Here is a 24,431-nt window from a genome sequence, read left to right on the forward strand (position 1 = left end):
AGAAGCCAGGCCCCATTCTGCCAGCGCCCACCGGTCACAACGCCTACAGCTGTACTTTGTGCAAACTGAAGAAGTAAAAAGCAGGTCTTTTACCATCGTTGATAGACTTTTGTCATTCAGAAAGAAGCAGTGAAAGTTTCCACGCCACTATACTACACGTTTCTTGTTGAGTTGAATAATTGGAAATGATTCAGAATATAGAGGAGATGGAAACAACAGCTTCAACGTGTCTGAATGAAACTGCTTAGAGATGTCTCGTTTATGTAATTTTGGTATGCACTTTCAGAGAGGAGAGTGGAGGTTCCAGCAGCCAGGAAAAGGTATAAAAAATACTGACAGCTCATTGGTCCAAATTTTCCCTGTGCTGCCACAATACTGCGGACACGTGACCTCCCTGTTTTCACCCAGTTAAACGCATGTACTTAAAAGACAGGCACCACCATTCACCAACACAAGCACGATTACAACTATATTAATGTCCACAAGGTAAGATCGCCGCTGCGAGTACTCGGATCTCTGGAAGTGGACCATGGCGGCTGCCACAAGCAGCAACACATCCACAGCCACGCTTCAGATAAAGCACTCCAGTATTGAGCATACACGGAAACGCATAGACCCGAGGAGGAGGCAAGCGGCGTTGTCCTTTCTTAGCAACATTTCTCTAGACGGACGACCCGTGCAAGACGATGCAGACTTTCAAAACCAAGAGGAAAGCTCGCCTGAAGCACGGACTAGACAGAGCCTGGTTTCTCCGGAGCGCTTGGCGGCTCAGGGAGCTGCTGGCACCGCCGGAGCTGCTGCTGCGGCGGCGGCTGCGGCTGCGACCACGGCCGCCCAGGCGCTCGCTTTAGCAAACCAGGCTCTCCTCGCCAGCAGTCGGACCAGTTTGGGGACGGGTCCCACTGCTGCACCAGAGACAGAGGGCGACGCTTTCTTGCCCTCCACGTTCAACTCGCCTTTCTCCGCGGTCCCAGCCTCGACTAGAGGGAGGCTGCAGACTTTCACTCAGGGAATCCTACCTGCCCAGTACTCCAGGCAATTCTCCCCGAACTACTGCCTGGAGGGCGGACAGATCGAGCAGCAGAGGTCAAGGTAACTGTAAACAATGGCTTTACTTCACTGTGTGGTGTTGGGGGCATGCGTTACAATATGACTGATGAAGCCTTGGTTAAAGGTTCAAGTCACTCTGTGGGTTAAGCACAGTCGGGTCACTAGACTTTTTTTTTTTTTTAAATCATCTCAAGCAAACAACTAAAAACAAAACAAAACGGTGCCTTTGCAAGGATGTAGTGAGAACATTTGCTTACTACTGAAAAACTTTAATTATGTTTTGTTTGGTCAACAAAAGTAAAAATATGACTTGTAGGTTGGGAAAAAAAAAAATCACTGTTTGATAAACCAATTGAGGTATGAAATTGAAAGAATAACTTTTAAAAGGGACTTAAAGTTTTTTTTTGTTTGTTTTGTTTGTTTTTTTTTAAGCACAGTATTAAGAAAACTAGTGGGATGAACACTAGCTGTTTTCCTGCAGGTTTCTGACATTCAGCTTCTTTGAAAAGTTTTCATTTCCAAGCAACACAGTTGGCTTGGACACAACATGACACAGCAGGAGGGAAAAAGTTTGGCTGTACTCCATGCAGGTGGTTGGCGTCTCATGACTCACTGAAATGAACAGGGACAGGTCTCAGGATGTCCATCTGGAAAGTCTTTGCCATTTTCAGTTGTATTCCCTCCTGTTTAGTTTGCCATTTTTTCAAACCCACTACACTTCAAATAGATTTTAGTGAATGTGACTTTAAAACCTTGGCACAAACCTGCTGTCTCCTCTGTGATGTAAACATCCTGTAACTTTACACCTTTCTCCAACTCCATGTGCAACAGGGGCTTGCTTTTCATTTGACTCTCTTTTATTTGCAATCGGTGTGCAGTTCATCGTCACATTGGAGCCACAAAGAGAAATTTGACCACAGTCAGTGACACTCATCTAATGATTGTCTCACTGACCGAACCGTCCGTTAAATCCTCCCCACTCTGCTTTTACATTCAGAGCTCCTCTCGTGGCTGAGTCCTCACTGCCATCTGGTGCTTCTGCAAGGCTTGTCTCTCTGCTTGATGGTGAAATGCTCAATAAGCACCCGGTTCCCCTTTCCACCTCATGAAAATTGCACAGACAAACTTAACAGTTTGAGATTGTTGCAATGAAATAGATGCAATGAACAAGTAATATATCGCTTAACATGATACGTGCATTTGCTTTTTACACCTCCTCCGACTCAAAAAGTGCAGGGAATGAGCAAAATATCTAACACCTTGCAAGGAATCACAATACAGCAGCAAATATTTGGCATTAGGTTTAACAGGAAACTCTTATTTTATATTGTGTTATTAATCTGGTACCTCCCTTTCCTTCATAGTGGTTCTTTGGCCTCCTGAAATCTTTCCACCAGGCTGCAGCATGTTTAGAGAGATCACGCGGAAGATATATCCACAGAAAGTAGAAATCAGACTGTTGCATTATTTAAAAACCTTTCCAAGTCTAATGCTTACTCTGACCACGTTGTGTGTCTGGGAGTTTGAAACATGCATCATGTTCCCAAAGTTGGCAAGTAATCATGTCAAATAATTGTGATTTCACTATTGGTCAAACTAATTGTTATTATACTGTTTCCATTATTGGATATTCCCGGATTTATTACACAACCACAGTATTTTATTTCTGGCACCACTGTGGTTCTGCTGTTCAGTTATTAAATACAGCATGAGGTTACCAAACTCCTCTTTTGGTATGTGTTTGGAGGACGTCCACGTAAAATGAATCCTAATGTTGAGGAAAAAAGTAACCTGCTGATGGAGGGCTGCCATATTCCACCAACGCGTGGATGGACGAGCGCTCTGCACAGTGCTTGGTTTGTTCTCCAAGGGCAGCTGGTGGAACTGTGTCCAGAGGTCCCTGGCTGGGAGAGGCAGGATGCCCAGGCTTTCTGAGAAGCAGCCTGGCTCTCCGCTCTGTATTTTCTGTCCTCCACTTCCTCTCCCAGGGGAATCAGAGACACACTCTCCCCTCAGACTTTTTGGCCTTCAGTCCTGTTCCCATTCAGGAAGTTGCAGAGCCTCTGATGTGCTGCCAGAAAAGACTCTGAGATCAAAGCTGCAGAATCTAATGCATTGATGCCTGATAATGTAGTATTCAGTATTCACTACAAATTTTTTAGCCATTATAAATCAGTATGCCAAGAGCTGTGCTTTAAATATAGCAGACCTATCTCCTTCTGGTGTGCAGGAGATGTTAAATAATTTTCACTCTATCTTTTCCTCTGAAATCACAGTCAGGCTGAGGCTTCTCACATCCTCTCTTTGTTATGTTCTCACCAGCATGAGGTAGTCCAGAAATAAGCAATTTACAGTATTTGAACTTTTGAACAAGGCAGTAAAAACAAGCAGCACAAGTCATCATAGTAGTCCTCTGGAGTTTTGTGTGATCGGGTCAAATACTTCTGGTTATGAAGTTGATTATTTGTTGAAGTCATGATCGGCACAGTCAGAGGATTATCTAAAAATGCTTCATTTTCCTTCACACAGTCTTTCAGGGCTAAGCTGTCAACAGATTCTCAGAAAAGCCCACAAGAGATGTCCACGAAGTTCAGCCTCTGGTTAACTAGACAAAGTTTCAATCTGGACCCCAGTTTTTAATTTCTACTTCATCGCTTGTTGTGCTTCTCACACTAAGAATGCCACATATTGCTGTTGTAACACACAAGAGAATTTCTTTATCTTCCTTTGAGCCCATTAATTTTTCAAATCTCCTTAAACATCCAATTTGTATTCCTAGTATGTTTGTGCTTCTACTTTCTGACAAGATTTTACTTTTTTTAAAATCATAACAATCATTTTTTCCATCTGCCAGGCTGTATTTCTGTGAAGGAGCCCAGAGCGTTACATTTATTTTCACTGTGAAATGAAGGCAAGCTGCCAACAGGTTGCATGTCTGAAACTGTCTAATCTCCACGTCTAAATGGTCCACTTCAGTTTTATAGCTTCATCTCATGGCACCGCTGTGCAGGATTATTAACAACATTTTGAACATTTTTATTGCATTTGCAGTAGAAATGAACAGAAGGGTCTGACTGGGCCTAGGTAATGTCATGGATATACAGTGACTGTTCTAACCCTGGCTGGTCAAGTCAAGTCAAGTTTAAAGTGAATGAGTGGCCTGGCTCGTGTTTTTGTTTTCAGGATTTAAAACCAGCCTTTACTGGACTGGAAAATATATTTTGCATTAAAAGCACATCCTGCAGCTCTTCATCAACAGGGACTGGATCAAAGTCCTCACATGCGTGTTTAGGTTGCGTCAACACAACCTGGAAACATTCCTTTCAGCTTTGGTTGTGAATAAATCGTTTTAAAGTAACAATTCACTGAGGTTTGAGCTGGAAGAAGATAAAAAAAAATCACACAGACTGAAGACGCAAGAGGATGCTGCTTCTTCGGCTCAGATACATTGTGCACTGTAAATGTTTTAACTGATTTAACAAGCATTTCCATGATTACACTTGTGGTAAGAGATTTCTGCTAGTTGTGATAGTTGCTGGATAGACTGGCATGTTGGAGAATGTTTGGTGTAAAACAAGTCTAACTTATCAAGATTAAGATGTAGATTGTAAGCTTTGTATCCAAAAAGGTAACTTTAAAAGCCCACCTGCTTTTAAAGTGCCATATATGCTTTAGCTGATGTTAACATTGTATTCTTAAACTTTTGTTTTCTTTGTGTAGTAATGTGAATAACTATGGAGAACAAGACAGATTACACTCAGTGATAACTTTTTAAATTGAGCAATTAGCAAGGGACCAATACATTACTAACTTGTATTCTTGTTTTGGCTTTTTGGGTAGTTATATAACAAATTTCCAAAGCGTTGAAATATTCTTTTAAAAAAAGACAAATATTTGCACATTATTTGCACATCTAGCAGTCATTAGGGAATTTTCAGGGTACATGGGAAAGAAATTAAGTGAACTGAAAGTCCATCTGTGCAATAGAACTGACCTAATGGCTATGCTAGGTAATTATTCTACAAAATGAAAATTAACTGGTGATGATTTGGATTGAGCCAGTTGCAGGATTCTGTAATGCAATAAACATAAAAAACACTGGAGAAAACCATGCCCTGTGAGCAAAGTTGCTGTTTTACATCATTATTCAGCCAGTCCACCTCTAAGGGCTGTCACTGAAGGAGGAGGATGAAAGACTGACCATAAATCACATGATCCCACTCATCTGAGCCTCAGCAAGAGGTCAGGGCAGGCCATTTTATTACTGCCCTTTAACTCAGTCTAGCAGAGTCACAGTTGCATCTAATCTAATGCATCTAATCATTCAACTAATTTAGACTAAGAAAGTTACTAACCAATCCTTTTCTATTGGTTTGGTTGTGTTTTATGTAAACACTTAACTGGTATGTGGCCTTCTATCAGCCTGTGTTGGTTTAAACTCTGGGAGATCCTCAAGCACAGAGCAATTTCTTTGCTAATGTGTCTTTAAACTCTGTCATTTATTAACCAACATCTTGACTTTACACTTCAGTGTCTGTCATTTAACTGTGAATCATTGCGGGTCGGGTCAGGTTTCATATGATTGTGTTGCTTCTGCAAGGTCAACAATCATTGAAGCACATTTAAATTTTTGGAAGACATTTGATGGTGCATGCAGATGGGCAACTTGTTCGTCCACTTCATTGACTTTGGCAGATAGTTTGTGTCAGATGCATTTATTAGTGGATAGTCTGAAGAAGAATAAGACAGCATTTTATTGTTTGACCAACAGTGTGTTAATTTCCACCACCTAAACGTTTCCAGGTTGTAAGACTGACTGATAAGTTGGATTATTTTGTTACTGTAGAGCTAAACATGCAATTATAGTCTAATATTAGAATGGCTCAGGCATACTTAGCTCTCAATTGTGAGTTTGTTTTCTGAAACCGGCAGCTGATCATATGAAAGAGGTCCAGCAGAATTGGCTTGTTGAGTCGACTCACTAAAGTGTGAAATAAAGGCCATCTGTGACGAAATGTGTTACACAAAGTGCCTGCAGAGTCAGGTCATTACCCTCTTAGCAGCTCTGATCCTGGAAAATTATCTGATTAATGCAAAACTGAGGAGATCATTGACAGCACATGCATACAGTGCTGTTGAATGCCACTTTTGACAGTTTGTGTATTAACTGTAGAACATAAAGTGAAAAGTCATAATTTAAATAATCATTTGACATTTAGTTATTGAAAGCTTTTTACAAGCGCTAGGTACTGATATTCCTTTTAAGTCCTGAGTGAAATGAATTATGTCCTTTGCATTAAAGCCCGGCCAATGCAGATTTTTTGAGGCTGATGCCAATTCGATATTTGGCAGGAAAACATTCTGATAACTGATTAATCGGCCAACTAATAAAAAATATGTATGAGTGAAAAAACTTTTTATTTCATTTTATTCATTTAAAGCTTGCATTGTGAAGTTTTCTTTCTATGGAACACACATTAATATAGCTACCAGTTGTACTGATTAATTTATCTTTAGATTTAGACCATAAGTGTATTTTATATGCAATATAATGAATGAAGTTACTGGCAAAACAATATTTATGCAGCCCCTTTTAATGTTAAATCACATTTTCTCTACACCATTATTTTCTTTGCCATGAACCAAAATAAAAACCAGAGACGCTTTTCTCAGATGTCAAAACATGTCGACAGAGTTGCATTTTAAACATAATGGTCGCAAATATTCTGTCACTGAGTTGCTGGTACAGCCTATGTTAAGTTCTGTTAGTAAAAAAAAGTGACAGGACATCGTGACAGTTGCTGAATACAGAGAGTAATCTCACGCGCTCCCGACATTTAACAGCATTTACTTATTTATGAGCAATTAAGAATATATCTGCATTTTATCGTTAAAACTCTGGCCTATTATGATTACTTTGAAAAGGGCTAAAACTGGCTGATTTAATCGGCCGGCCGATTCCATGCAAGTTCCATGCAACCATGCTGCTGTAATACTGCTGAGTGATGAATGGTGTTGTCTTGCTGAAATGAGCAAAGCATTCTTTAAAACAACATCAAGAACTGCCCATTGCAGCCCCACACCACCACATAGATTCTGTCTGTTTTACTTAGAACTCTGAAGTTTTTACTCCAGTTTTTGGAGTAATAAACCACTGTTGACAGTGTTTTCTACAAGTCTTCATTAACTCCTGCAATAATTTCTACTATTTATAATGCCAGGTTGCCTAAAGAATATTACCCTTCAGTACTGGGTTTTAACCTTTGGGTACAGAGAATTCTCCAGATTCTCTGGGTAATTTTTTCATTTTCATTCATTCATTTTCTGAACCGCTTAATCCATTATGGGTCACGGGTAGGCTGGAACCTATCCCAGCATTTTAACAAGTGAGAGGCAGGGTACACCCTGGACAGGTCACCAGTTCATCGCAGGGCTAACACAGATGGGGGCAAACAACCATTCACACACACACACACATACTCACTCCTAGGGAGAATTTAGAGTGACCAATTAGCCTAATGCATGTCTTTGGATGGTGGGGAGAATCCGAAGAACCCAGAGAGAACCTAACCCATGCATACACGGGGAGAACATGCAAACTCCACAAAGAACCCCCTCGCCGCCGCCCCCCCACCGATGCTCAAACCAGCATCCTTCTTGCCGTGAAGCTGCGGTGCTAACCACTACACCACCATAATATCAATTTTTTTAATATTATGTACCATAAATGATAAAATCCACAAAACCAAATTCTAAAACTTTTCAACTGTTTGCCCGGATAGTCCTTCATAGGCTTATTTCCAAACATTTGAGCACTTTGGAGTTAGATATTTAGCATATTTCAAGACATAAATAGTTTTCTAAAAATAACTGATTGATCCATGCATTAAGTTGGTAGATAAAGTTTTTTTGTTTAAATTGTCTGCACTGCTAAAAGCTAGGCAGACCTCTATTTGTCTTTTTTTTCTGACTTTTTTCTAATTTAGGTATTGCAGTGGAATTCCCTTTTTATTTAGTGATGTGCCTTTTTAATCAAATTGCTTTGTAGAGTAGTGTTGTGTGTGTTTGAGAGAGAGGAGTAGAGGAAAAAAAGGATCACAGACAGGATTATTTTTTTCTGCAGGAGTTAGTTTCTACAGAAAGCTGCAACATAACCAAATGATCCTGCAAAGTTTTGTTGTGATAATGACTTTTCTTCACATTACTTAATTTAATACTTTTCTTCTATCTTCCCAGACGAAGACTCATATCTCAACGCTCTTCCCTTGAAACTCTAGAAGACATTGAGGAAAATGCTCCTCTGCGCAGGTCAACGGCAGCACCTTGCTTCATACTGTATTTTGGCCTAAAATTAAAGCTAACTAAGTGTTTTGCATGCCAATTTTTCTTATTTTGCAATTTTTTTTTATTTTTATTTTTTTTACATTTTAGATGCCGAACCCTATCGGGTTCACCCCGACCAAAGAGCTTCAAAAAGGTCCACATCATAAAGAACCTGAGGCAGCATGATGTGCGCAATGGAAGGTATGAAGGCAAACATCCCTTAGTCAATATGAGTCCTCAATGAGCAATGGCAGGCACCCCAGCCAATGAAGTGCAGTTTGAATGTTTCTCACATTACAGGCAGGCGAGCAGGCTCATTCACAGCATGCCATTCTGACTTTTGGATGAATGTAATTAGAAATCCTGTCTCCTTATTTAGCAATAAATGCTAATGAATTTTTGGTCAAATGTTTATTTAATCATTGTTGAATTTTGTAATGACACCTAGAATCAGTCTCACCACTGAATGTTGGATGGATGTGTCACACTTTACACAAGCATGTGTGCAGCAGAAAAATCCCTCACTTCAGATAGTAGCTGAGTTGTTTTAATGCTGAAGTGTGTGGTATTTGGATAATACTGATCGGGTGATATTTATTTGTTTCCTTAGATTTGGAACAATGGCTCACTTAGACACCTTTTTCTTTTATTTTTATTAATTTCTGGTATGTGGTCGAGTTCTGGTTGTTTTTCAAAGCTGTATTGATTATATCTTCAGTTTTATTATTCAGTATGTGGTTTCTATGGAGAGGAAGATCTTGTTTATTTTTATTTTATTAGTGGACCATTCTGGTCCGCAACTATAATTTCACAGAGGTGATTTTTAAAGTTGTCTTTCCTAAGTTTTGATGAACTGATGCTCACACAAGCAACATTTTTTAGATGTGGTGGTGTTGATATCTTAATGTTAATTTCGGTTGAGTTGTAAGATTTCATATAGGTTAATGAGGTGGAACTTTTAGAAGAAATAATTAGGTTTTTGTTATTTAACCTAAAGTTCTGCTTTATGTGTTGCTGCTACAACTATACAGCAAGTCTGCAATGATTTGGCTCACATTCACTTAAGTTAAGAAGTTGGATGTTGGAACAAAAATGCATCATTGTTGCCCTCAAACCACTGATGATATCTGCTGCTCTACAACAGAACAACACACACTTGTACTGATGTTTCAGATCATTCTCTTTATTCTAAGTTTTATAACTACAAACTATCCAACTTTACCTGTGGATCTTGTCAGTTAGATATTGATTAGCTTGTTTACCATTTTTGTTTTCATAGGATAGTCCTTATCAGTGGCAGAAGATCCTTCTATAGTGTTTTTTCTGTCCTGCCCTATCGAGATTGTAGCCAAACAGGGTATGTATCCTACAGCATGCCGAACTTTGTAACTCCGTCCAGCCTGTGCTCCCTCTTTCCCTTTGTTTTCTCATCCATCTTCTTTTCTGTGGACATACAAACTACCTTAAAGTTTTGGTGGATGCATTTTTATATTAATAATTTTAGTTACAAACAGTGGTGTTAAATTTGCTTTAAAGGCTTAATTTTGTATATTCTTAGACGGGACTAAAACCTAATACTCATTGCTTATATTGCTTTTTCCATAATGGTTCTGGTGGCTGTTGGGCGCTCATACTTTTTGTTCAGATCATTTTTGTCTGTTGCAAATATCACTGGCTTTGCTGTTTACCTTTTTGAGTTTCCTAGGACACTCACTCCTCTTAGATTTAAAATTTATAACCAAGAAACGATTTTATTGTGTTAACTGGTTTAATTCTCAACCATGGTGGCAGAGTTTCTGTTGCATGTTTAAATCGCAGCTTATCATTAACCATTATTTTTTTATTCTTGTATCTTTTTAGCTCTTCTCTGATTTAAAAGTAGACAATGCTTATTTCCTTTTGTCCGACGCTCTTTGTTAAAGGGACTCGCTTGTCTTACATTGGGACTAGCTGTAGTACGGCCTTGGTTCTGACATCACTCTAGTCACATGAAGCGGTGTGTTTTAGAGGAAGTGAACGGAGACAAACACAAAAGAATGACAATGTTCAGACTGAACGGTTAGGCTCAGGGTATTTGTGGAATTTCCTAAGCCAGCCAATCAGTGCAAGATCCCCCCCAGCGCTGTCCAGTAAGCACATATGACAGCTCAGTGCTGTTAATTGAGTTTATGCTTAGATTTTAACTGGTTTTGTCATGTGCTGCAACTGCAAAACATCATTTTAATTGGGCAAGTTAGCCAAAAGATGTAGTTTTTCTTTCTATCCTGCACAATATTTTCTGTCATGTTACTGTAAAAATAAGATCCATAATTTAAAATCATGTAAAAGCAGACTATTACATATCTTTAACAAACAAACAAACAAAATAATTAAACCCCCAAGAGAGCTTTCATTCTCACTGTTTGTCAGAAAAATATTAATAACTTAATTTAAAGTAAGTGCTGGTTGTTTATATTCTAACTTCTGGTTGTGGGTCATCACAGTTCATTCAGCTTAAATATCTGCATTTGCATTTTTTTAAATGGTTTTTGTCTTTATTTGTGTGGACTTTGGTGACTTTTTGTAGTCAAGGTTTAAAATTAAATGAGTCAAATGTTGACTACAATCTTGAATTGTTTATGGGAGCCATAAAGTGTTTGTTAAAGTGTTAAGTAGGATTTGGGATTCTTTATTCTTTGTTTGCCTGATGCTAAATTTAGAAATATTTGGCATAGCATGACTTGCACTTTACATAGATTAAAAAAAAACAACTACTAACGTGCAGATATTTAAAGCTTGTGATCCATGCATGCTATTAACCAATGTTCATTTTTTCCTTTCATTTCCTCTCATTTCTCTTTATTCTTGGCCAAATAAAGCTGAACCTTTTTTAGTTTCTAAACGTTTTCATTAAAGAAAAGCTCTCCATGCAAAGCTTTCCGTCTGTCCTATTTCCTCCTTTTCCCCCCCATTTAATTTTCAGTGCACTACATCTGCTACCCAGAGATCTTCATGCCTATGATGCATTTGTCAACATTATGTCCTGACGTCTACCAGATAACACTGTTTTTGTTATAACAGGCTGGCCCCTTATGTTGTCAAAACACTGGAAAGTCATGTGAAGACTCACTGGATCATTTATTTATTTTTTATGTATCTGGACACAGTTTTGAACAGAAGCAAGGCAAAGCCAGGGAAGATAAAACATAAGCAGAAAAACAACTCAGTGTCAACCTCTACCACCTGTAAAATCTCAGAACACTAGAAATATTTAAAATTATTGAGTGAATTATAACACAAACACAGACAAATATTATATTGTCAGCAAACTAACCTTTATTTCTCTACTGTACACTGGGTTTTAGCAGATAAAAAGAAAAGCAAATCCAGCTAGTTAAGTTTCTTAATGGAAATTGCTGGATAGAAATAATTGGCTTGCCGTTATTTAATATGACAGACTGTGAATAAAGTGGACAACAAGAATGTCATCTGCTCTGTCAGTGTATACAGTCTAAATCAGGCTTTACTAACAGTTACTGAAAATGATTAAGCAAATTTAAATCCTAGCAAAACAACAATGATTAATTATTGTTGGTGTTTGGTAGTGAAATAAAAATGTCATGCTGCTGCTGTGGTTGATTTTGAGGTTTGACTGGAATTTATTAACTTTAAAATGCTAATAGAATATATGGCTTTATTGTCACACAGTTTAGTTTTGCTGGATTATTTGTGCAGCTAGCGTTAAATGGGACAGTACCAGGCTCATACAACATGTGTGCTGTCCTGAAGTGTTCACGGTTTGCTCCACTGACACACTTTCTTCTCCAGCCATCTATTTTCTGCTTCAGGAGAGCGCTAGACCTCCTGCAAATCTCCCACAGCAGTATGGCATTTCAGGCACTGGTGAGGCAGCAGCTGACTTTAAAGAGGCTTGCCTGATACAGTAAAAAAAAATGTACTCTTCTCCATCCTACCTCCCAAAGGCACATTTAATTTCAGATGCCCTAGGATAAACCAAAAAACTTAAGCAGTTACAGAAACTAGGCCAGCTGATGGGCATTAATCAATATATGATCTATGTTTGTGAAGTAGAGTGTGTGAGGAAAAAAAGGCCATTGAATAGGGTTAAGCAAGAGTTAAGATGAGGGGCGGGAGTTAAAAGAAGCTGCTATATGATTTGTATGGTGAGAGCTCTAAAAGTCTTGTGCTCAATAGGGATGTAAAGGTGGAAGGGCGTCAGCGTCATCCGTCAGGAGGTGTAAGTGCCAAGGAGATGGTGATTGGGCTGGAGGGAGTGGAGTTAGGAGCGGATGGAAAGGTGAGAAACTAATAACAAGTACTGTATGTGTGCTGTGGATGATCATCATACTGGTAATGTTTTCCATGAATAGGAATTGCCTAAATACCTGATATTTACATACATATTTCCAATGATGCATTTCACAGTCTAGTTGGTATTTTAACAAGAAGACATCAGTTAACTCTTCAACAAACAATACTTTTATATTCTGTTAACTGTGCTGTAAAAATTTCCAAGAGTATTGAAAACAGTGCATTGGGAATGGCTTTGTTGGGAAAACTATGTAGTGATACAATTTGTTATGGAACCCAGCACCTTCTTTACTATTATGTTCTGTATAAACTAAAAAGTGTTATACAATGAGCATATGCACTGAGCTAATTTGAAATAGGACAATATGCAATATGGACTGACAACACATATATTATGTGAGTCTCTATAGCCATTATCAGTGTTTTAGAACAGTTCTTTTCCACAATATTATCTCATAAGTGTGTTAAATTTAAAATTTTATCAGACATTAGCTTGAAAATTGCTCATCAGTGCCACAGTTCTGAAGGAAAAACGCAGTTTGTCAGTCGTTAGCTGCAACTGCAACAAGGAAAGCACTAAGCTAGCTCCTCAATCAAACTACTTGTATTTGAGTGCAAAATGATTTATTATGAACATTGCACCACAGTTACAGGCTACGAAAATGAAACCAAAGACTTCTGTGCCAAAAATTTTGTGTTGAGAATTTTTTTTTTTTACATTAGGTTTTGCTCATTTTGCTAATTAGCATAAAAAATGCTGGTAGCCTACAGTATTATAAGGGTGCTGAAAGTTTTGCATTCCAATGTGGAAGAGCAAGCAACTGTAAGCTTTTTTTTAATATCTTTTCCAAGAGATATTATAAACCCATACACCTATGTTTGCAGACTGTGTCCTACACCCAGTTCCTTTACCCAACTAATGTCCTGGGTGGGCGACGAAACACAATCGACTCCACCTCATCCTTCTCTCAGTCTCGCAATGCAAGCCACCGCAGCCTCAGTCTGGGCCGAGCCAACAGCAACCAAAGCAGCTTAGACACAGGTTAGTGGAGTGCCAACATGTACCTAGCTGATTATAATGGCTTGTTATCCTCCCCTTTCTTTGTGCATTTTTTTAGACAAGGAATTGGTTCAAATGGAAAGTTTGACTAAACCTCTGGTGTTTTTGTGGTTGTTTCTGCTTCTATAGGGAATGACTTTGCAGACTTTCGCGAGTATGACCCCAATCTGCTAGATGACCCACAGTGGCCCTGTGGAAAACACAAGAGAGTTCTCATATTCCCTTCCTACATGGTAAGAAAATACTTTGACAATGTCTAACACAAGACTACTAGCAGCAACAACAGCAGCGTCTTCCCTGTCCCTTTGGGAGTGGATTGGAAAGACTGTTTTTATCAAAGAGAGAGGGATAGAAAAAAATTAATAAATAAACAAATAAATACAATATTTTACTGCTGAAAGGAACTGGTGTCCTTCTCACTGTTACTACTTTGGTTTCTTCAGTGACTATTTCAACCATTATTACCAGTTTTAACATTTTGTTCTCATTCTTACCACTACAATTAAAAACAATAAAACTTTAAATATTTGTCTGTAGTTTATTTCTAAAAGTTATTCTTTAAGTTTATCAACTGTTTCTGAAAATGAGTAAGGAGGATGTTTCAGAGTGTTTTTTGGTTTTTTTTAATCAGCAAGGTCATTGATACAGTCTCTCTTCTGCCTTTCGGGGATTAAATGAGTACCGTACTTCGTCTCTGTGTTGTGGACAGTAACTATTAAGGAACCATTGCACCATCAAAATATTTTTGTGTTATGCCTCAGTATTAACTATTCTCACACTTTTCTGGAAAAGAACGGATGTCTTATTGTGTTTGGGAAAAACTGGGAGAGAAAAAACTAGTCTCCCTCCTCATTCTTTCCTGGGTTCTGTTTTTGCTATGGAGACTGTTAGTATGCACAAGGATTGACATAGCTGAAATGTTTGTCAAGGCCAGGCTACTTCTTTGTCCTCTTCTTCCTCCAATTACAAAACTAAGGGGCTGACAACAATGGCTATTGTTTACGGCAGGAATGGAACCAGTAAATTCTATTAATTTCATAGGTTATACATGGGCTGCTCTGAATAAATGTCTAAAGTTAAGGCAGTTAATAAGATTACCTTTTTGTTAAATCTGAAATGATGGATGTGTGAGATTATGTTTTTCTTATAAAATGTGGAAACAGTTGGTGTGAGACTTACTTTCTATTATGCACATTAGGGGAAAACAGTAGAAGCTTAAATTTTATTTGCATCTGTCTGCCACTTGATCAATGGATTTGCTAAAGCAGCTTTTAGATTTTTTATTTATTTATTTTTTACAACTTTCTTTAAAACTCTCTCAGTCAAATTGGCAGATTGACAGCAGTTTGACAGATCTACAAGATAGCTGTAGTGGTATGTATCTCGTCCATTTAATTAATTTCTGGGCTGGTGCCTGCTATACTGATGTAGTGATGTGATATACAATGTGGAGTCTGCACTGGTTTTTTTGTTTTATGTTTTTTAATTAATTGAATTCTCTCTAGCATTCCTGTATCTGAGTTCTTGTCTGAATCATATCCTGTTATCATTTGATGCATCTTCCATCAAAAAGCTGTGTCAAGCACAGATCTAAGCCTGATAATCCTGTAATGCATCACACCTCAGCATGGTAGAGTTACAATCACTGCCTAGACTGGTAGCAATCAACCGTGACTGCAGCAGAGTTCAAACACAATGAAAGCAGTTCTACTGGAACCCAGGGCTGAGATAGATGATAACAAATCAAAAGGTCATATTGGGCTGCAGGGACTTTTTCATAGATCCTGTAGCTGTTGAAAGAGAAACACTCTCTTTTATGTGTTTTATACTACAGGAATCTGGATCATAGTAGTTTAAAGGACAGCTTTAGTTTCTAAAACTCAGAGTAGGTTCTGTTACAACACAAGAGGAATGTGATGTAATCACACAGTGTGAACCGGATGGTGTAAATTTGTGTTAATAGGATGCATGAGTGCAGCACTTGCAACTGCCATTACAAATAAAATTCAGCCCCTTTGAAATAATTGCTCTTACTGTAACTGTTAACATTAGACAAAACACAGAGAAAATGGGCTGCCTGCAAAGTCCATGTTTATTGACCATATCGGAAGCCATTACCAAATCCTGTAAGAACACTGATAAAATTTCCATTATTAGAGCCATGGCAGAATTATTTATCCTGTCATGACCTTTTTTCTAGGTCAGGTTTGTAGTTTATCCTAAATAACATAATTAAAACTTAGAATTCTTTTCTATCTGTCATTTTGCCAATGGCAACATTTATGTTATTAATGTTCACAGTAGATCAAATCAACTGGTAGACCACTGATCTAACTCCTGAGTCACAAAGTCTTTATAAAAAGATTTATTTATTACTTTTCATTCATTTATTTGATCCTGTTAATTTATTTCATTTATTAACATAACAGACAACCTCTTTTAACAACAGAAAGATCCTACCTTGAAAGGCCTGAAATGAACCTTTTAAAACCTGTTTTCACTCCTTTGAACAGTTATGAATGAGAGAGATCACTTTACTCTATTCAAGCTGACCAATGTTAATGAGGGTTATTACTGTCCTGACCATAGAAAGGTTGGCTGGCAATCAAGTATGTCTGGTACCTAATGGATACAGAGTTATTAATTTGCTTTTCAACACAAACTTTCAGCCTCTGCTACTGAAAATGTACAGTTTGTTTTATTTAATGTTTTTTAAATGTGCTAATCTTTTGTTAATAATGCATGAAAGCTTTTCTGTTTTGGTATTTATACTACAAAGACAGGGTTTGTAGGACTGACTCACAGTAACCTCTATATTGTTTTGGATCATCATAACAGTTTATCTTCTAAAATATAATGTTTTTGTGACATAGACTTAACTAGTTGATATTGATAAGATTATGGAATATTGCCACTTGTTCAAAGTGTTGAAGGTAACATCAGCACCCAGTGAGACTCGTTGTCAGATGGTGGAATCCAAGATGTTAGGATCCAGTCACATTGTACAAAGTGATGAGACTGTGGTTATTTTAACACCACCTCTGGTTTTCCTTTTCCAGACTACGGTCATTGAATACGTCAAACCTTTTGACCTCAAGAAGGACATGAATGAAACCTTCAAGGAGAAATTCCCCCACATAAAACTCACTCTCAGCAAGATACGGAGGTAAACTGATAGGAAAGTGGAGGACTCATGAACTTTTTAATATCCATTAAACATGCAGTTTATTGGAAACATGAACTGTCAGATTTGTTTTCTTTATCAAGTACTTCCCTTTTAATTTCTCCCTTTCCCTCATTTTCTTCTTTGTTCTCTCCTTTTCTAAACTTGGTACAGCTTGAAAAGGGAGATAAGAAAGCTGGCCCAGGATGAATGTGGGTATGAGGAACCAACAGTGGCTATGGCTTTCGTCTACTTTGAAAAACTTGTTCTTCAAGGCAAACTAAATAAACAGAACCGGAAACTCTGTGCTGGAGCATGTGTCCTTTTGGCAGCAAAGATTGGCGGTGATCTCAAGAAACATGAAGTTAAGCTTCTTATAGATGTAAGTCCCCTCACACACCTCAAAAAATGAAAAGTGTGTGGCTTTATCCAATTTATAATGTGTTCCTACTATTGCGGTTAAAGGGTTAGTTTTCTCAAATTAAAGCTGAAGTCTACATTGAAGTTTCCCTTTTTGTTACTTTGGGTAACACTAGTAAACTCACCGGGGATGGGGCAGATCAATGAAAAGTGGGATGTTTAAGTCAGAACACAAGAAAGAATAATGAAATTATTTTGGTTAGCAAATTTCAATGTTCATAAAGTTTCAAGGATCAAATTAAAGTTTAAAATCCAGCATAATTCATATGTCTCTGATTTAAAGTGCCATGTCGATTTGACCATTTCTGTTTGCTGGTAACTTTATCTTTTAGCCCCCTGCTAACAATTAGTAGTCTAAAGCCAAACTCATTATAGCTCTGGTTGCAGCATTGAAAGCTCCCTGGGAGTAATTTAAAATGGATTTCATGGGCTAAATAGTTATTTGTGTGAGAAAGAAACAGACTTTTTTGTGTGAAAATTTAAGTGCCTTTTGCTGTTTTTTGTGTTGGCTTGTAGAGTATGTTACAACAGCAACTTTTAGCTTTAACAAAAAAAGAGCTGTGAGAAGTAGGAAAAAACTTTCAGGAAAAAAAAGCTAAATTTAAAGGTTTAAATTTTGTATTTCCAACAAAGGAATGTTGTGTATGTTTTGTTACAATAATCAATAATCAAGCCAACTAAAGGTGAAAGCATGAACTAGCTTTTCCAGATCCTGCTGAGACATCAGATTTTCACCCTTGATATATTCTTAAGGTGACAGTATGCTGACTTTGTAATTCCCTGAATGTGTTTTTAAAAAATTAGGTCACTGAGTCCATCACTGCACCCAGATTTCTAGGAGAAAGTCTTTATTCTTTATAGAAAAATATACTTGAGTGTCATCTGCATAGCAATGCAGATTGCCTAACATTATTACCTCATTGAAGCTAGTTTTAAAGTGAAAAGTTTTGGTCAAAGCACAGAACCCTGTGGAACTCCATGAGCAAAATTAAATCTATTACATAACTATGACCTAAACCAGCCTAGTGAAGTGACTTGAACCCAGTTGCATGTTTCAGTCTTTAATAGAATGCTGCAGTTAATAGATGTGTGGTCTCTTGATTAAACACAGGGGCGCCGGGAAAATGCAAGTTAGAAATATTTTTATAAGCCACTGTGAAACATTTGTTCTCTTATCCTAACTCATGGTATTCTTCTGGCAGAAACTGGAAGAGCGCTTCCGAGTGAATCGCAGAGAGCTGATAGCCTTCGAGTTTCCTGTCCTGGTGGCGCTGGAATTCAACCTGCAGCTCCCAGAGCATGAAATCATGCCTCACTATAGACGCCTGCAGCAGACCTCTTAGCATTAGTAACCCATCAGGAGGAGGACCGCTAGGTTTTCCTCCTGATTCCCCTCCTCCCCCGGATATCCATTCTCCGACCTGACCTCTCTTCATTGACATTTTAACTGCTGCCATTCATCACTACGAGCAACATCTTCCTTCCTCTCTGAACTGCAATCAGCCAAAGGGACACATTTGTAAACAAATTTCTTATATTTGACTTCTACTTTCATCACCACTACATGGACTTCTAAAAGGAGGGAGTGAATTGTCTGCAAACTCGTTTTACCAGTTTGCATGTCTCTCATCTTATCTACATGACTCTATATATTTTCTCTTGTTGATTAAGAGAGCTTTATTGGTTGAAACTGATGATTAACTGTTTCTCATTTTTATTATGTCTTTTCATGAATCTTTGTAAAACTTTGGTATGATTGCTTACCTCTTGACCTGCAAAAGATTTAAACAAAAGCCTTTTAAGTGGCTGTTTCTGGCTGGACTGTTATTCCTCAGAGTGACTCATCTTTTCACAATTCATTGTCTTAAAAGTGCACTTTTTGCACATGAGGGGGAAGGGAACATCTTTTTTTTTTAGACTTTTAGCAATCTTGGGACTAACCCTGAAGAAATAAGCTGTGTTCATCAACACCAAACACAAGTCATTTCAATGAATCTTTGATTTGTTTTTGTTTTGTTTTGTTTTTCTGCATGAAAATTTCTAAAAATATTTGTACACAGGTACTTGCGGACAAGAAGTGACCTCCTATTTTCACTCAAGTATTCCATTTGCTTTTCTACCGTTCAAATGCTTGCTATTGGACACCCTTGAGACTAGACCAACTTTTATCAGTGTCGAATTTCCTGTACTCTATGTTAGAGTGTATTGCAAGCACATTTACGGTGCTTTAATAGGGGGTCATTGTTCATGAGTGCAAAAATGTCATTCACCAGTGATCAGGACTGGCAGTAGGCAGCTCTAGTGTTGAGAGGAAATGCCTTTGGCCTGAAGAATGTGGGTTAAGACCTTATGCCTGTAAATATTCTTCTGGTGAAGTGTCCTTGAGCAAAACACCATTGGATCAAACATTTCCTAACCACTTAAATTTGATATGTAAAATGTAAAAAAAAAATTGAAAATTAACAGTTTTAGAAATTAACATTTTTGGCATGTATTTCAAAAAATTTTATAGCCTTTGAATTGTCTCAGAAACTACCAGAGTATCGAGAGGCCACTGAATCAGAAGCAAAGAATAGACCAATTTGATTTTATGCAGCTCTAAGTACTGATGATATTTGGGTCAAAAAATGATCACAAAACTATCTGTCATTAAAAAGCATGGACTATATTGAGTTATCTGAAAAATACTGAGCTTCTTTATGTTTGCAAGCCCAAAGATGTTGCTATAAGATGCACCCTAAGTACGCAGTGAGGAAAGACTTGTGGGATTACCTGTGTATGTTTGTAAATAAACTGCTTTGCTTGTTCTGCTGCTGTTCATTCAAATCTATTAAGTGAGCAGAGGGTGAATGGAGTATTTTTAGCCACTTGAGGAGGCTTTGTTATCCATTCAGTCAGTCCAGCACTTGGAAAAGACAGAAATATCCAGACATTCATGGCTCTCAGAGGCATGGGAGAATGACTGAGGGTGCTTAAAAAAGTACATGCCCAAGGGCTTAGAGGGCTAACTCAGCATATGAGTAGCAAGATGACCACAATGAGAAGAAAAGAGACAAAGTGATTACAAAAAGATGAAAAAAATCCACAATAGGACCACAAAAAGTTGACAAGATCACAACAAAGGGAGGCAAAATAATTATACAGGCACACAGATGTTTAAAATGACTAATGACACAACATAAAAAGTCAAAAGAAATCAGGAAAGAAAGAAACAAAAAGGGACAAAATACCTGCATTCATGATTTCCACAGACGAAGTGAACACAAATAGTGCATCATGTGACCACTCACCAAAAATAATCAAAATGACCATTATCAAGATGATAATTAATTAGCATTAAATATCCACAAAGAAGCACATCTGAAACTAGATGCAAAATGGCCATAAACAGCCATAAAAAAGTTAGTGTGACTTAAAACACATTTGTATTGTTTGTCATTGTTATTGAAGATGGGATATGTTGTCCCAAGATCCATCCATGTCTAGAGGACCTAAGAACCTCTTAACAACTACTTTAGGACAAACATTTTTAGGTTTTAGTCAAACATAACATCAACTTTAATATTGATTACACTTGGTACATGCATTGATGTTCTCTTTACGTTATCGCTGATGATCTTGAACTTTAATATAAAATGACATCATCCCTAAATTCATCAAATGCTTTTTGTTCTTTTTACCCAATACTTGTAAAACTAATGACATTTCAATAAACCGTAACTGTAGTGTTGTTTAATCTCATTTAACGTTCTCAGGAAACTCAGACAAACCTGACAAACAAGGTCCTAATTGGGCTTATTTTCAGGCTTAATGTTGTCTCACTTCAAGCTCAACCAGTCCTAAAAATCCATCTGGAACTTATTGTTTTATTCCAAAGTTCCTTGAAGGTTTTATTCTAACTTGACATGACTTGACATGAGCTGTTCTTAATGTTTACTTAAACCGTAGCTCGTATCAGAACACAGAAGGAAGAGTTTTTAAAGCATTTTCTCCTTAAACACAAACTAAATATGTCAGTCAAACTACTAGAGAACTTGTGCTTCTAGAGGGATTATTTGGGTTGTTTGACTCTCAAGTGTTGTGACATGTCATGTTGATCCTGTACATACATTTTGAGTACATGTGAAACTGTAAAAAGAAACATGGGGGTCAGAGGTCAACAACTAACTGAACATACAGATGTCCACAGTCAGGTTGGCTTTCTCACAAACAAATTTGTTGTTCATTTGTTGCACATTTTGACATTTTGGTAAAACCTTAGGATTGTTTTTTTTTGCACATCTTGCACATGCATAACTTAGCTTTTGAACCTGCCAAGACAATCCACTTTGGACTTGTGGAGATTTTACTGGAAATAACTGCACCTGTTTGTCTGATGCAATCTGAGAGCTCAGTTTCTCACCAGGTGGGAACTGTCCTCTGCCTGACACATATCCAACATAAACAAGGCCTGCGGTCACATCAGTCCCGTGCTGTGATCAAAACAAACAGGCCAGGCCTGAGAGTGGCCGCATGGCATACATGGCTTAGTCCCCTCCATTGAAGGCCTAATTCCCCCTTCACTGCCTCATAAAGGGGTCTATTGACAACCCTTCCTGAGCCCTGCTCACACATAAGTGACCCTCATTGTGAAAATATGTGTAGCATCGTTTGGGGCAAGCAGCAGTCCATTGCCCTTCCCAACAACATTTGGCTGAAACTGCATTTTGCACCTTTCCTGTCATGGTTCTGTGACTCAGGGCTTTTTCACCGTTTACAGCTTGTAAACAAGGAAGTGGTTTTGTTGTTGTGGCAATTTAACCACCTAAAGAATGGATTTTCTCCATCTTGGGTAATGCTCAGCAACAAAGTGGACTGCTCTTGCTTATTTGTTAGTTTTACACAACACCCACTGCTTTCTGTGCAAGAAAGTTCAAATCCACCACTTTCATTTTTTAGAAGCCAGTTTGTTTTATCTGAAGCTGGTCTTGGGTCAGGAGAGTAAAGCAGTGCAGGTGGACCTGAAAATGTGATCCTCTCTCTATGTCCACCAAAGCTAGCTACCTAATCCTTTTTGTTCCAACCCAAGAGTCAACCGAACCTACTGTAACAGAAAACCAGTGACGCAAAAGAGGACATTAAACACTTCTTACACTTATTTATTGATGGATCTTGAAAACAAAAACACTCAGGTCAACTTTTTTAAGTAGATGTGGTAAGAGCCCTGATGTGAGTCCAAGGACAAAGCTTGTGTTTAATCAGAATGTACTTTAGAAGCAGATGTCCATGGTAAATATGACATTAGGATGACATTTTAGGAGGGATAGCTGCATTAAAAATTATTACAGCTTGTTTTCTGGGCAGTTTTTGGAGGGTATATTTAAAAATGGACTACAATGAATGCTACAACTTATCAAAATTAGAATTTTCTTAATCTGAAACCATGTTATTTCTGTGTGTTGTGCAGTTAGAGTTGCCTCCTAAGATGCATCAGTTAACCCTTAAAAATCTAGCAATTTTCACCTAAAACAGTTTTTTTTAATGGATAATAGACTTGTTGTGGACCATCTATTTTACTGGAGTACTTTTACTGGACCTCTGCTGATATAACAGGACTGTTTGTGTTGCAGCATAATCTGCTACTGGAGTGCAGAATGACTTCAAAGACAAACTGCTTTTGTTTTGTTTTAAAATATTTTTATTAATTATTTTTGGGGTGGGAAAGCATAAAAAGTTATGCTAGAGTTTTTGTTAGAATCTTTTGCTCTGTATTTAAAAGAGAGATGGGGCTATATGAGCCCACCTTTTCCAGATTTCTACCTTTATTGGGGATTAAAGTGATAATGATTAATTTATGGTAGGATGGAGGGGGCCATCGTCAATGGCCTGTTATGTATTCTGAGGAGGCAGGGAGCCAGAATCTCACTGAATTGTTAATGTATCATTACTTAAACCATCTGGTCCTGGGCTTTTGCCGTTCTTAAGCAGTTTGATAGATTCTATGATCTCTTCGCAGGTGATCGTTGCATCTAAGTATTTACGGTCGTTTTGGTCTAATTCTGGCAGCTTGCAGGAGCCCAGAACTGATTTCATTACCCTTGGTGATGCACTGCTCTGACATGTTTGTAGTCGTTTATAAAACATGTGGGATTCTGCATCGATGTCCTTGTGTAATGTATAAAGAGTTCCAGTTTCAGATTTTATGCCTATTTCTGTCACTTTCCAGTTTTTGGTAGTTTACTTGCTAATAATTTGGGTTTGTCACCAAATAAAAAAAAACAAAACAACAAAAACAAACAAACAAACAAAAAAAAACAACACAAAACAAAAAAAACTGTTTTGTGTATTGAGAAACTCTACTTATTCAGTCAGATAACAAATGATTGAGTTTATATTTGAGTGCAGAGATCTTATGTTTTTCAGTTATTGGGATTCAAGCGTTATCAGAGTGCAATTGTTTTTTTCTATAAATTGTTTTTGCAACTGCTCTGAAGTGTTTAATGAATCCTCAGTTCTGATTGTAGCCTGAGATGGTATATATTATTTAAATCTCAAGAATCTTAGCTTTCCAATGGTGTATAACATGTATTGGTACTTGGTAGACTATGATAAATACATATTTATTTATCATTTTCAGCCCACGGGATGCCTGGTAACCGATGGGTTAACAGATTACTGTTAGATTGTTTTCTAGATTAGTCCTGTTATCTAAGGGGGGAAAAATCCTGCGATAATCCAAGGTTACAGTCATTCAGAAAACAGAAATCTGGCACAAATTGTGCAATGTGAATTTCTTTCATAATGACATCATCCATATTTAGTTTGCATGCAGGTGATTACACAATATCCTCTTACTTTTTTATGAGATAGAAACCTGCTTTGGCTGCAAATTTGATGGGATATCACATGATGGACAAGTCTGAGGCCAAATGGAGTAGCAATAATAATCTGTGCAGAGGCAAAACTAAATCAAAACTGTTTTAAATACCTTTAATTCCACTGATCTGCTGGTCTGTGTTTTCCAGATTACAGCATTTCTTTTGTGGCCTCTGGATTTGCCATTATTGGCCTCTGTTTTACATGTGGAATGGGATTAGCTATTTTCACTTTATTTATTTATTTTTT

General features: G+C 37.8%; 1 protein-coding gene across 2 annotated transcripts; it reads left to right on the forward strand.

The window, feature by feature from the left end:
- The first annotated feature begins 388 nt into the window (after window positions 1-388).
- cables1 (Cdk5 and Abl enzyme substrate 1) lies at window positions 389-20,134 on the forward strand. 2 transcript variants are annotated; one of them, XM_041992292.1, is made up of 10 exons: window positions 389-1,092; window positions 8,287-8,358; window positions 8,482-8,574; window positions 9,653-9,730; window positions 12,568-12,670; window positions 13,570-13,726; window positions 13,874-13,977; window positions 16,804-16,910; window positions 17,082-17,289; window positions 18,530-20,134. In XM_041992292.1, exons 1-10 carry the CDS (start codon window positions 530-532, stop codon window positions 18,668-18,670), a joined length of 1,626 nt encoding a protein of 541 aa, XP_041848226.1. In that variant the 5' UTR covers window positions 389-529; the 3' UTR covers window positions 18,671-20,134. The 2 variants fall into 2 exon arrangements, with proteins under 2 accessions (XP_041848226.1, XP_041848227.1); XM_041992293.1 differs by lacking the exon at window positions 9,653-9,730.
- Window positions 20,135-24,431: the final 4,297 nt, after the last annotated feature.

This window comes from Melanotaenia boesemani, chromosome 8 (genome assembly GCF_017639745.1).
Source record: "Melanotaenia boesemani isolate fMelBoe1 chromosome 8, fMelBoe1.pri, whole genome shotgun sequence".
Lineage (NCBI taxonomy): Eukaryota > Metazoa > Chordata > Actinopteri > Atheriniformes > Melanotaeniidae > Melanotaenia > Melanotaenia boesemani.

Excerpts from the sequence above, each read along its gene's own strand:
- cables1 (XM_041992292.1), top strand. The coding sequence starts at position 530 with ATGGCGGCTGCCACAAGCAGCAACACATCCACAGCCACGCTTCAGATA. Across the intron at positions 1,093-8,286 it reads ATCGAGCAGCAGAGGTCAAG|ACGAAGACTCATATCTCAAC; the intron begins GTAACTGTAAAC and ends CTATCTTCCCAG. Across the intron at positions 17,290-18,529 it reads AAGTTAAGCTTCTTATAGAT|AAACTGGAAGAGCGCTTCCG; the intron begins GTAAGTCCCCTC and ends TTCTTCTGGCAG.